At 41.9% G+C, this 14,463-nt stretch overlaps 1 protein-coding gene across 13 annotated transcripts in view; it reads right to left on the bottom strand.

Annotated features, from left to right (window-relative positions):
• Window positions 1-14,463, bottom strand: part of LOC120429194 (armadillo-like helical domain-containing protein 3) — a 186,123-nt gene that overhangs the window by 49,910 nt on the left and 121,750 nt on the right. For 10 of the 13 annotated variants that reach the window (XR_008212290.1, XR_008212293.1, XR_008212291.1 and 7 more), the window contains one exon: window positions 1,522-1,736. The exons of 1 other annotated variant lie outside the window; for it this stretch is intronic. Coding sequence is in view for 7 of the 12 variants with exons in the window: in XM_052709049.1 (XP_052565009.1) it covers window positions 1,522-1,736 (215 nt within the window). In the remaining 5 variants the exon portion in view is untranslated. Of the gene's footprint in view, window positions 1-1,521; window positions 1,737-2,011; window positions 2,117-3,362; window positions 4,260-14,463 lie in introns of those variants that run through there. 2 more of the 13 variants (XR_008212294.1, XM_052709068.1) reach the window with 2 other exon arrangements.

The following is a 14,463-nucleotide window of genomic DNA, read 5'->3' as shown; positions in this document are numbered from 1 at the left end:
GTATCTGACGAACCTTCTTTGGATACTCTCGAGCCGGTACACCGCATTGTTGTAGTGAGGATTCCAAACCGACGAGCAGTATTCAAGTGATGACCGGACCAGCGAGCAAAACAGCGTTTTCAGGCAGTGGATGTCGGTGAAGTGGCGAGTCATACGGATCACCAGGCCGAGCTGTCGGGATGCTTTGGCAATAATGAAGGAAATGTGCTGCTTAAAAGTCAGTTTTGAATCCAGTATGACACCAAGATCCTTGACGTGATCAACTCGTTGCACCAGCGTGTCGCCCAGTTTGTAGTTGTAGAGAACTGCAGTGTGCTTCCGGCTAAAGGTGATCACTTGGCATTTTTCGGGGTTTAGGATCATGCAGTTCGCCTCACACCAACCAGCAAACTTGTCCAGATCGCGTTGCAGGGCTTCGGCATCTTCAAGACAGTCGATCTTGGCGAACAGCTTGAGATCATCCGCATAGGAAAGTCGGGGTCCGCTCAGGGTAAAATTGGCGTCGTTGAAGTAGAACAAGAACACCAGCGGACCGATGTGACTGCCTTGAGCTATACCAGAGGTGGCATCGAAGCTTTCGGAAAGCGCGTCATCGATTTTTACCCGCAACGAGCGTCCCGAGAGATACGACCCGAACCATACACTACTGGAAACAGAAAAAAAATGAAAATTCAGGCTTAAAATATTTACAAAAAAGTTATTTGATGTTAGATAAGCTTAACTCATAAATCAAACATGATACAAGGCATTGATTGAACTCAGAACTAAAAAAAGTAAAAATGTCAAAAAAAAAACAAATTACAAAACGTGCCGGACTTTTCAAGAGGGGGGGGGGGGGGGGGGTTGCGTGACAATGTGTGGCATAGGGGAGAGGGGGTTATTTTTTGCTGATTTTAGTGTGCCATACTTTATGGACGCCGCATACTAAAAATAATGTTATTGTCTTTGTTAAATAAATTAGGGGGGTGGGGTGGGAGGGGGATTGTAAGGGTGGGTGGGGCCTTAAATATTGTGAAATATTTCATGGACGACCCCTTTGATCAGTATCCATTGCAATTAAAAGCATTTGGGAGGTGCTGTGCAACCGCAAAGTAACCAAAAGTACCGTGCGCCTCCATTACATTTATACAGTTAAAAAACTGAAAATGACAAAAAATCGAAAATCCCTAGGTGAAATATTTTCTAGGTCACAGATATCGAAAAGGGACCCCCTGAGATACCTTTCCACAAAAAAACATTTTGGTACATTCAATTTCAATAATAATTACCTTCCGCCATGGCGTGCGCTGTACAAGAAAATATATTATAGACACTAAAGTTAAGAGACAAAAACTATAACTTAAAACTTTATTGACCGTAACCCAGTCAGGAAATATTCTAGCAGAGCTGGTTCTGTCAGAATCCTGCTAGAACGATGGAACATTTCTCCTAGAATGCTGTAAGAATATCCAGCTCTGTAAGAACTCTGTTATAATCCTGCTAGAACGTCGTGACTGGGATCAGATGATGACAACGAAATACCTAAAAGTGTCGCTGCTAGTGGTTGAGGTTTAGAGAACCGGTCGGATGTCACTTTTCTATGTCGCATGTGAGCTTTGTTTAAAAACACTTGAAACGTTAAGTTATGCATCATCGAATTAGCATATTGATCTTCTGAAATGCATGTCAATACAATGAAACACAGTTTTAAATTTGTCAAACTATTATCGTTCTTATGATCTGCCATGACAACGGAACTGAAAAAAAAAAATAATAAAAATAGGTCATAGTGATCATCTAATATCAGTATACGCACTAGAGTGGTCCTAATCCGATTTGCCCCCTCTGAAATCAATGGTTAAACCATCACTAGGTTAAATTCAAAATTTGAGCTCAATCTGGCCACGGGAACCTCTCCCTGTTTCAGTTTCTTACATACAGAGGGTGAAATACTTGACCGATCCTGGCCCATTCTCGGTTCTAAGATCTTCAATAAATTTTGAACAACTTTCCAGAAGACACCATAACATACCATATTTTTAATATGTTTCCCCGCAGAGTTATTAGATATAAGCTTCCGAAGATGACAATTTTTACCCAACCGCACTATAGCCAAAGGGGTTGACACTCGAACATTCTGAAATCATTCCAGTTCAATTCAATATTCAATATGTTGTTTTTTATTTTATTAACGTGACTTTAATATTCAATATGAGTTTTTCAGATCAGCGTGTTCAATATAATATGAGTTTTTCAGATTAGCGTGTCAAAAAAAAAAAACAAAAGGTTTTCACCATGTAGCCTTGATTACTTCAAGGGTCTTAGAATTTTGGACCATACACCCAGAACTGGGCATCGGCATACGAGAGGATAAAGAGCACGATTCGGTAGTAAAATGGTACTGTGTGCGGACGGAGAGGATAAATCCCGAAATTACCGAGAGTACTTTACTCATGGTTCATCTTCAAAAAAAAGTTCATCTATCAAAAAAAAAGTACCGGTACCGAGACTCGAACCTAAGACCTTTGGCATATTGAACCGTGCCCTTGCCGTATGGGCCACCATGGTTCGGTGACTAAGTGGCGGTCATTTGTCCATATAAGCCACTCAATAGGATGAACTGTTCCAATGAACGAATGAACACACGAGAGGACTATACTCAAGCAAAATAGCACTTTCCTCACGTTTATTTTCGTGAGGACTATCCCCTCGTTCTCTAACTTTGGGTGTAGGCTGTCATCCGAAGTAGATCGGTGTCCTCAAGCCTGGCTTGGGAGCGATCACTAAACTGTACAGTTCTGGTTTGTGTTCTAAGAAAAAATCTCCTTTATTTGGTGGCTCCTGGCCCTTTTATATGAGTTTGGTTACATTTCTTACATCGTATTTGTAGAGTTTACTCATTGGAGACATCTGGAGTTGGCTCTCTCTGTTTATGGCCTGAAGTGTCCTTTGCGCTGGATCAGCATTATTCAGCGCATGGCCACTTTGCCGTAAAACCCGAAAAACTGTACAACCCGAAACAGTCCCATGCGCAAGCACAGCAGTTATGCCAGCGCATATTGAACCGATTGTTACGTAATTTGAGTCCTGGGCCTGGCTGTGTGTGGCTCACTCAGTCAGGCAGGGCAATAAATTAAAATTGAAGTGTGAAGCAGTGAATGATGGGTTGCAACTAATTAGCTATGCAGGGTTGGTAAACCCGTGCAGGGGTGGTAACCTATAACACCTTCCCCCTAAAAGAAGAACGATTTTTATGAAGTAAAAATTATTCTTTACCATTCTCCAGTTGCCTTTTACAATCTTGTGTATATAAACAAAATCTTCTTGTTTTTGTTATTTCCGAATTATTCACTTCCACGGCCTATTGCCGGGAAACTTTCACATAATTCGGTTGAAGTTAAGCTCGGATGAGGTTTTTTTTTTAGATTGCGTATTTGATTACCCTTTTTTTATGGATTTCTTTATTTTTATTTGAGGGTGTATGAAAAATTGTTATATTTGGATGATTTAGACTAACTATACCCAAGTAACCATCCAGCACTAAAACATGGTCACTATTCAGCACTGAAAGCGCTTTCACAGCTACGAGCAAAAGCTAAGAAGTTTTGAGATCAGCCCTAACAGCTACTTCAGTGCTGGACAATGACCGAGTTTGGACTTTACTCGGCCGGTTTAGTGCTGGCCATTACTGTTGGTGTCCACCCCTGCAGAAAATGTCAAAAAAATGAGAGAGGCAAAAATATTTCTTTCTCTCTCGCTTTCCTCATTCTCACTATTCTATTTTGGTTTGTCTTTTTACTACATTATCGACTCAGCTGACCGAGTTTGTGAAGTCGATTTTTTTGGTTGAAGTTGATGAGATTGGGATGTGAAGCCAGATGCTAGATGTTGCCGTCGCTGTTGATTGCTGAGCTCGTGCCTTCTCACCTAAATAAGAGATGGTTTTCCTAGCTGGTTTTTAGAGACCACTTAAAAGAATGCCAAACAACTTCATGTGTTTACTCTTTCACCCTGTTGGAAAGGGCACTTAAGAAAACAGTTTTTGACGATGGTCTAAAGATGTCTTTTATTCATGAAAAAATATAATAATAATCTAATTACCACATACAATTCGAAAGCCTCTCTGATTGAACTGGCTTAAGAGATCTAATTAAATGTCCGCCGCACGCTTAGTTGGGCGGGGGAATCCGAACCCACCAGCAGGACAAAAACGCCCCTTTCTGCATGCGGTTTATTGTTGCGGTCTACCACGAAGGTGGAATGGCACTGGTACGTGTTAGCTGTGAAGAATTAATTTTTATTTAGTTATATAAATAAATACTTGATAAATACTTACGAGCAAGCTTCCCATGCGCCAGTGCCAACGCACACCGCGGGTTTGGTTTTCTAGCTTCGACACGAGCCTGAACCCATTGTGTGTTGGTATTTTGGTTCATCGTACCAGCGCACCACGACAATCTCGGCTCGTCGCCTCGGTTGTGTTGTGTGCTTGCTTACGAGGATGATGATGATGCAAAGCGAGAAGAAAAAGGTTTTGAGCCGGCTGGCTTCGACAGCTTTCAATTATTGTTTATTTTTTGGTGCAAAACGAGAAAGTGAGAAGGTTGTTGTTTTCTCGCACTCTCTCTTTCACTCTTCTCTCAGAATGAGAACAATGTTGCTAGTTTGATGGAAAAACGTATGACAGTGTTGCTAGCAGTTGCACTTAAACAGCATTTATTCAGCTTTGGACAGTGCAGTTGAATTAGTGCTGCAGTGCATTTGTAAATGCTGTTGCATGACTAATTAGCAATGGAATGCCAATCTGTTGCCGATTTCTGACTTTTTGCTAGTGCTGGATGGTTACTTGGGTAGTATATGGGCCTTCATAAATGTTGTCTAATTTTCTATTGGTTTCTGATTTAATTAAAATTTTGTCTGCTACTTTAAGATTGATTGGGTTTGATGATTTTTGGATTTGTATTTTTTCAGTTTTGTTTTGATTATGATATCACGTACTCTCTGAGCTATTGTTTGTAATTTGAATTTTAATTGTGTATAGTATTCCTCGTGATTGTACATACACGGAAAGAAGGTTTATCGTTAATCTTACTAAATTTCGGTTAAAAACCCTAAAAAAATTGGTTGTTTTTTCAACCACCATTTTTTTTAGCTGGAAATCCTAAAAAAACGTCCTGGATTTGACAGCTGGATCCAGGTCCTAAAAATGATAAATCTAGCTAAATTTTTAGTAAATTTTACTAATTTACAAGCTGGAAAAATGCTGTCAGTCTCAAAAGCTGTATGTTTTGAGAAGGTCTGTTAGCTATTTTAGCTAGATTTTATGGTATTCTAGGAAGTTTTATAGTTAGCCCAGCGAGTTTTTAGGCTGTTTCAACCAGTTTTTTTGGAATCATTCTCAAAATTTTCCATTGATGGCTGCGAAGCCAGGTATTTTCACACATCTTTTTAGCTAGTTTAGCTAACTTTGCCACTATTCTTGGTAGGTGTTTTGGTTGGAATAGCTAATTTTTCCACTATTTCTACAAGTTTTCTTTCAAAAGCCTCCGTTGCTGCCTGCAAAGCACGCATTATTCACCCAGCCTTTTGGCTGATTTAGCTCGTTTCTTTTTTGTTCTTGCTTCGTTTTTCGGTAAGTCCAGCTAATTTTTCGACTGTTTTAACTGGTAATTTCGAAATCATTTTTAAAAATCCCTTGCTGCCTGTAAAGTTGTTTTTTATTTTCAAAAAGACTTTTGCTGGTGTAGCATGATTTTCCGCTATTCTTGGTACGTTTTTTTGGTAGTCCAGCAAGTTTTTTGGATGTTTACAAAAATAAAAAAATACAAAAATACAAAAATACAAAAATACAAAAATACAAAAATACAAAAATACAAAAATACAAAAATACAAAAATACAAAAATACAAAAATACAAAAATACAAAAATACAAAAATACAAAAATACAAAAATACAAAAATACAAAAATACAAAAATACAAAAATACAAAAATACAAAAATACAAAAATACAAAAATACAAAAATACAAAAATACAAAAATACAAAAATACAAAAATACAAAAATACAAAAATACAAAAATACAAAAATACAAAAATACAAAAATGCAAAAATACAAAAATACAAAAATACAAAAATACAAAAATACAAAAATACAAAAATACAAAAATACAAAAATACAAAAATACAAAAATACAAAAATACAAAAATACAAAAATACAAAAATACAAAAATACAAAAATACAAAAATACAAAAAAAAAAACCTACAAAAAGTTATTTTGGTTAAATTATAGTAAATTCATGTTAAATTTAAACTATGTTTTGCATTTAACAAAGTTTAAATATTACATCAAATTACTTTCACTTGAACAAAATAACTTTACTTTATCCAACTTAATTAACCTTAATTTAACTAAATTTAACTTAATTTAACTAAATTTAACTTAATTTTACATACTTTAACATAATTTAACTTAACTTGATTTAACTTAACTTAATTTAACTTAATTTAACTTAATTTAACTTAATTTAACTTAATTTAACTTAATTTAACTTAATTTAACTTAATTTAACTTAATTTAACTTAATTTAACTTAATTTAACTTAATTTAACTTTATTTAACTTTATTTGAATTTATTTAACTTTATTTAACTTAATTTAACTTAATTTAGCTTAATTTAACTAAATTTAACTTATTTCAACATAATTTAACTTAATTTAACTCAATTTTACTAAATTTAACTAAATTTAACTCAATTTAGCTTAATATAACTTAATGAAACTAAATTTATTTTAATTTAATTTACTTAATCAAACTTATTTTAGCTTAATTAAAGTTAACTTAATTTAATTTAACTTAATTTAACTTAATGAAACTAAATTTAACTTAGTTTAATTTAACTTAATCAAACTTATTTTAGCTTAATTAAAGTTAACTTAATTTAATTTAATTTAACTTAATTTAACTCAATTTAACTTAGTTTAACTTAATTTAACTTAATTTAACTTAATTCAATTGAATTTAACTAAATTTAACTTAGTTTAACGTAATTTAACTTAATTAAACTTATTTTAACTTAATTAAAGTTAACTTAACTTAATTAAACTCAATTTAACTGAGTTTTACCAAATAACTTTAAATTTAACTAAATTCTACCAAATTACATTAAATTCAACTGAATTCTACCAAATGTAATAACATTTGAATAAATGTACTTACATTTACCAATATTCTACTACATTTACCTAAATTCAACTACATTTTTCTAAATATAACCATTTTCAACTAAATTAAACTCAATTTAACTGATTTAATTTAATTTTACTTTATTAAACTTGATTGAAATTAATTTGACATATATTAACTGAATTTAACATAATTTCAACTCAATTTTACTTAATTTAACTTTATTTTACTTAATTTTACATAAATTTACTTAATCATGCTTAATTTTATTTAATTTTGCTTAACTTTGCTTAATTTTACTTAATTTTGCTTAATTTTACTTAATTCTGCAATTTTTTTTAAATTTTACTAAATTTAACTTAACACAACTTAATTTAACCAAATTTTGGCAAATTCAACTAAATCACACAAAAAATAACTAATTTCAACTGAATGTATCTGAATTTAACTAAATTTTGCTTAATTTAACTATTTTTTTTTAATTCATCTTAATTCAACAAAATTTATTTAAACTTATCTAAATTTCACTTTATTTTACAAATAAAACTAAATTTAATCAATTTTAACGAAATTTTACTAATTTCAACTAAATTTAACTAATTTTAACTAAATTTTATCAATTTAACTGATTTTAACTAAATTCTACATTTTTATTTAAATTTTACCAAATGTAACTTAATTTAACTAAACTTAAATTGATTAAACTTAATTTCACTTAATTTCACTTAATTTCACTTAATTTCACTTAATTTCACTTAATTTCACTTAATTTCACTTAATTTAACTTAATTGAACTTAATTTAACTTCATTTCTAACAATATTTAACAATATTTATGGATGTGCTTAAAAGGCATTAGGTACCCTATTTGTTCGGAGCTGTCAAACATTGGCCAATCTATGTCTAGACATTCTGTACCCGCCGCCCCTCCAGGTGGACAGATGTCCATACAAAAAAGTATACTGTGGACAATCGCCAGCCTTCCCTTTCCCCTGCCAAAGTGTTCACGTGGTTTAGGGATGCTCCCACTTCATGTTAAATACATGTTTTTACCTACGCATCATCCAAACAATAACGAGAGGCTCAACTTCTAACCACTTTCCCTCAACACAAAAAACTTCTCACCTTATCTACTGAAACTTACCTTCAGGTGTCGATCCGCAGAAAACCTTCCAGGCTTTTGATTTATTCACTCACACAACACATTCTATCACCTTTTGCACTTGCACTTGCACTCAAACAGCACACATAGCCATCAAAAAACTTCGCGAACTGAGCGGCTCAAACAGGATCGAACACGATACAAGACGATGCTTTGTTTTGGTCTCGAACTGATGACCTGTCAAAAAATCCATGCTGCCGGTTCCAGCTAATTTGTCGGTAAAATTACGCAAAATTGTGCTGAAACACCATTATTTTTGGTAAAATCTCTCCTGTCATTTTGATTTGGGCTGTCAGTTTTGGAAAGCAAATCAGCAATCAGGGTTAGCTATTTCACCAATCCCAGGTTGGTAAATTTAGCTGTAATTTTAGCTGATTCAACCAAAAAAATCACTGTTTCACCAATTTGAAGCCAGCTAATTTGAATTGTTAAATTTTGGATAGAACTCTTTTCCGTGTAGGTTCTATTTTGTTTAGTGTGTATGTGGGAAAATTTGCTTGTTTTCCAAAAACTATTTCGAAAGGTGTATACTGCGTATTCGCGATCAAAAGCTCAAAAATTCCGACAGATGGCGCAAAGCATCGAAGAATGACGATTCAGATTTTCGCTGTTCGGTTACATAGGAATGCAAACTTAAAATTGAATTTACAGCTCATAGAACAACTTTTGAGAAAAAATTCAAGTAATACGGTTGTTAACTCTTTGCCCTCTATAAATTAACGCAATAAAACATTTTTTGAAAAAAAAAATTATGAAAAAAATATATTGTTTAAAATGATAGAGCATCAAAAGTTAACAAAGTATCAGCTCGAATTTTTGCTCAAAAGTTGTTTTAAACGCTGGAATTTAACAAAACAGAATTCGCATACATAACCTCAAAGGGCGGAAATTTCAATCGACATTCTTCGCTCTGTTCTGCTACTCAACACTAGGTGTCGCATGTAGTTTGGCTCTTGAACGGCAATCAGTATTTGGTGTAGTATTGTAACAAAAACAATAGTAAGGGAGCCATGAATCCCAATCATCATGCAACTCATTTGTGAATGACCTGAGGTATTCGCTGAGGCAACGATGATTACGTTCCAGATTACCAATTGTTTGTGGGTGGTAAGCTGTTGAAAATTTTTGATTCAACTGTAAGAACTGAGAAATTTTATCGAATACTTCATTTTTGTATTCTGTTCCTGTTGAGTCTTCAACGTCTGGCAGTAAAATGGCAACACTTGCTGTCACCGCAGCCAGTTTGCTTAGATCGACGAACCACCCTGTAAGGAAAAACGCAACCGTTGCTGCGATCGGCGACGGAAGAGGAAGGAGAGAAAACGCGCGAAACCGAGAGTTGGAGAAGCAGCAACTTGGCTCGGGATCAGTCTCGCGCCACCAGTCGTTGGAACAAGTTCTAGCAAATCGCTGTAGTTTAACTAGAATAAATTAGTGGTTTAGAATTAGAACCGCGTGTGTACATTTTCTTTCCAACGCCCACTGCCAGTCCAAGTCCACCATCTTTCCGGAAACCCATTTCCACCGTTTTTTCGTGGGGCCAGTCTGTGGCCCGAACATTGGTCCTTCAACCCGGATTGGACCCCGGCGTGGACGCTGGAAAGAAGACTGGTGAAGTGAGGAGGCAAACCGGCCTCAGCGCGAACAGTTACCGAGTGTCACGGGAAGCAAACCGGCTTCCGCGTGAAAACAAAAGAACATTTGCGGGGTGCAAACCGGCTTCCGCCGCGAGTGTTAGTGCAAGGCAAACCGGCCTTGGCTCACGAACCGTTCCGTGGAACCATCGGGGGAGGCAAACCGGCCTCAGACCGACTGCGGAAAAACAAAAAGTGCCACCCAGCGTGGAAAAAAGTGAAACAAACACGAAAGAACAAAGTGAAAGTACCACGTGCTGTTCCTAACCTCAAAAGTGCGCAAAAGTGACAAAAAATGGGCCCCAAAATGCCACGCACGCCGCTCAAAAAGGAAGGCCAGGAGGAAGAAGACCTGGAGAACCTGGTTTTCCTCCGGGAAGAGCAGACGGAGGTGATTGATCGGCTGAAGGCAACGATCGACGCAACTCTCGTCGAGGAACGCACTGAGGCCGCTGCGAAGGTTCACCGATGGAGGTTGGACACGTGCTTCGCCGAGTTCGCCGCCATCAAGGAACGCATCTACAGGGCTGATCCGAAGAAGCGGAACGACCACAAGAAGGTGGTCGTGGAGTTCGAGGCCTTGTTCGACCAACTGGCCATGACGCTCGGAGGTTGGAACGCCGGTGCCGCTCCAGCTGCATCATCCGCCCTCGTTGAACGACACGACCGGCCCATCGTGATCCAGCAACCTCTTCCACGTGTTTTCCCATCCTTCGATGGGAAGTACGAGAACTGGGAGAAGTTCAAGGTGATGTTCGTCGACGTCGTGGACAAGACGAACGAGTCGGCGCGCATGAAGCTGTACCACCTCGAGAAGGCTTTGGTCGGCGACGCGGCCGGGTTTATCGACGCCAAGACCATCCAGGATGGGAACTACGCCCATGCCTGGAAGCAGCTGACGGATCACTACGAGGACAAGCGCCGGATGGTAGACCTTCACATCGGAGGTCTACTGAGTGTGCAGAAGCTGGCCTGCGAGGGCCACCTGGAACTTCGGGCTTTGGTGGATTCCGTCGTTGGGAACGTCGAGAACCTGAAGTACCTCGGCCAAGCGTTCACCGGCGTGTCGGAGCAGATTGTCGTCTATCTCCTGGGCCACGCCCTAGACGACACCACCAAGAAGATCTGGGAGTCTACAGTCGCGAGAGGTGAACTGCCCAAGTACGAGGACATGATCAAAACGCTCAAAGATCGTATCTCGGTTCTTGAACGGTGCGAGACCAGTTCCGACTCCATCAAGAAGCAGCAGCCACGAACAAGTTCCAAACCATCGACTGGCAAGCAGCCGTTCCAGAGGGCCAACGCGGCGACCACTCCAGCACAACCGGAGTTCCAGTGTGGAGTCTGCGGAGAAGGCCACCTCACCTTCCGATGCGCCAACCTTACTGGCCTAACGGTGGCCCAGCGCAGAGAGAAGGTCCGGAGCAAGAACCTGTGCTTCAACTGTTTGCGCAGTGGCCACAGCTGGAAGAGGTGCTCGTCGAAGAACTCGTGTGGCAAGTGCCAACAACGCCACCACTCCCTGCTGCACGATGAAGTGAAGGCTGAACCTGTGCCGAAGTCCACACCGCAGCAGAGTGCTGCCCCACCAAAGAACCCGACGCCAGTGGTCCAACCCGCTGGCCAAAAGGCGCCGCCGACGACCGAGGCGACGTGCAACCACACCCAGACGATGAAAACCGTCATGCTCCTGACGGCGGTGGTCCACCTGAGCGACACCCAGAACCGACCTGTGCCGTGCCGAGTCCTGCTGGACAACGGTTCGCAGGTCAACTTTATTTCGGAGTCCATGGCAAAACGCATCAACATACAGAGAGTGGCTACAACCGTCCCAATTTGCGGCATCGGCGCCGTGAAGACGTACGCTAGGGAGGCGGTCACAGTCGAGCTTCAGTCCCGGTACAACAGCTTCGCGGTGAACGTTGAGTGCTTGATCGTGCCCAAGGTGACTGGACTGATTCCGTCGTCGCCGGTAAACATCGCTGACTGGCCGATTCCGGAGTGTATCCAGCTGGCCGATCCCGACTTCCAGACTCCGGACCGCATCGACTTGCTGCTCGGAGTGGCCATGTTCTTCCGCCTCCTGAAAAGTGGACATATTGAGTTGGGAAACAACCTGCCGGATCTACGCGAGACCTACCTGGGCTGGGTCGTCGCAGGAGAGGTCGGGGACACTGTCCCTGGTCCACAGTACAGCCACACCGCAACATTGGAGGACATCAGCGAGGCGATTCAACGCTTCTGGCAGGTCGAAGAGATCGAATCTGCTACGCCTGTCACCACCGAACAGGAAGATTGCGAGACCTTTTTCCGTTCAACCCACAAGCGGGACCCTACCGGTCGGTACGAGGTTCGCTTGCCGTTCCGCCCCGTCGTAGCCAGACTCGACGACAACCGCAGCCTCGCCCTGCGGCGTTTCCTGTCGCTGGAGAAGCGACTCAACCGAGACCCGGACCTGCGGAAACAATACGGTGAGTTCATCCAAGAATACCAATCCCTGGGGCACTGCAAAACGGTTGACGAAACTGTTGACTCACCTAAACTTGGCCGCTACTACATGCCCCACCATGCTATTATCCGCCCCTCGAGCTCAACGACCAAGTTGAGGGTCGTTTTCGATGCCTCGGCCAAGATGTCTCCCTCTGCCACCTCCCTGAACGACGCGCTGCAGATCGGGGGAAACGTTCAAAACGATCTCTTCTCGATTCTGTTGGCCTTCCGCAAACACCCTGTCGTCTTCACCGCGGACATCTCAAAGATGTACCGCCAAATCCGAGTCGCTTCAGCTGACACCAGCTACCAGCGGATCTTCTGGAGGAACGATCCGTCCGACTTCGTCCAGGTCCTTGAACTCACAACCGTGACTTACGGGACAGCGGCGGCTCCTTTTCTCGCGACGAGGTGTCTGGTCCAACTGTGTGAAGACGAGGGTGAAAATTTCCCGTTGGCAGCCAGCATCGTTCGCAACGCCTGCTACGTCGATGACATACTGGCAGGTGCTGACACACCCGAGGAGGCGATCGAGTGTTTGCGACAACTTCAAGGCTTGCTGGGTCGTGGTGGATTCCCCATCCACAAGTGGAGCTCGAACACGCCGGCAGTGATGGACCAGATTCCAGAAAGTGACCGGGAGAAGCTGATCGACCTGGACGGGCTATCCGGTGGCGTGGTCAAGGCTCTGGGACTGTACTGGTGTCCTGGAGATGATGATTTCCGGTTCACCGCAACTCAATCCGAAGCCGAGGCCACCAAGCGGCGTGTACTTTCCGAGATTGGGAAGTTCTTCGACCTCCTAGGACTCCTATCGCCAGTCATCATCATGGCCAAGATGCTGATGCAGAAGGTGTGGAACGAAGGCCTGACGTGGGACGTGCTACTCAACGGAGAACTGGGCACCACGTGGCAGCAGTTTCAAACCGCACTACCGGACGTGCGGGAAATTCGTATCCCTCGGTACGTAATCGGCGCCGGCAGCGTCGGCCTTGAGCTCCACGGCTACAGCGACGCCTCGAAGCTGGCATACGGTGCGGCGATCTACATCCGAAGCCTTCTACCGAACGGAAAGACCGAGATGCGGCTGCTCTGCAGCAAATCCAAAGTGGCACCCAACAAGCAGCTCGACATCCACCGTCTGGAACTGCTCGGCTGCAGACTGCTGTCGCGGTTGGTGGTCAAGGTCATCGCTGCGCTCAAGCTTCCGTTCCGCGCTGTGGTGCTTTGGTCGGACAGTCAGGTGGTGCTGGCCTGGCTCAAGAAATCGCTAGATCTGCTCCAAACTTTCGTGCGCAACCGCGTCGCAGAAATCCTCCAAGAAACGGCCGGTTTCATCTGGAACTACGTCCGAACCAAGGACAACCCGGCCGACCTGATCTCGCGCGGAATGTTCCCGGCTCCGTTGATGAAGTGCAAGAAGTGGTGGGAAGGACCGTCGTACATGGCACCCGTCGTGTACCCCGTCGGACCTGCAAGAGAAGTGCCAGATGAAGAACTGCCTGAATTGAGGAAGGTCAAATGGTCGCGATGCTTGCCTTCAACTCCAACGAGCTGCCAATCTTCGAGACGTGCAGTTCTTTCCGGAAGCTGCAGCGCGTGATGGCGTACGTCGTGCGCTTTGTGAACAACTGCAAGCAAAAGAACCCGGCGGACCGAGTTCACCGACGCCACCCGTCCATTCCGGAGCTGCGGGCGGCGCTTAACTTGATCGTGAAGGTGGTGCAGCACGACGTGCTGTCCAAGGAGATACAGCAGGTGGCCGAAAACGATTCGGCCGGAAAGCTCCAGTGTCTGGCACCTTTCTTGGACAACGGCCTTCTGCGAGTAGGAGGTAGACTGCAGCAATCGGAGCTGCCGTTCGGGACGAAACACCAGCTGATTCTACCGAAGCATCGGGTCACGGACTTGGTCATCCGAGCTTACCACGAGGAGCACCTGCACGCGGGGCCGTCGGCCTTGCTTGCCATCTTGAGAAGGCAATTCTGGCTGCTCGACGGACGATCGACAGTC

Source organism: Culex pipiens, chromosome 1 (genome assembly GCF_016801865.2).
Source record: "Culex pipiens pallens isolate TS chromosome 1, TS_CPP_V2, whole genome shotgun sequence".
NCBI lineage: Eukaryota > Metazoa > Arthropoda > Insecta > Diptera > Culicidae > Culex > Culex pipiens.
Note: the sequence above shows the minus strand (reverse complement) of the source record. Positions and strands in the feature narration are given on the sequence as shown.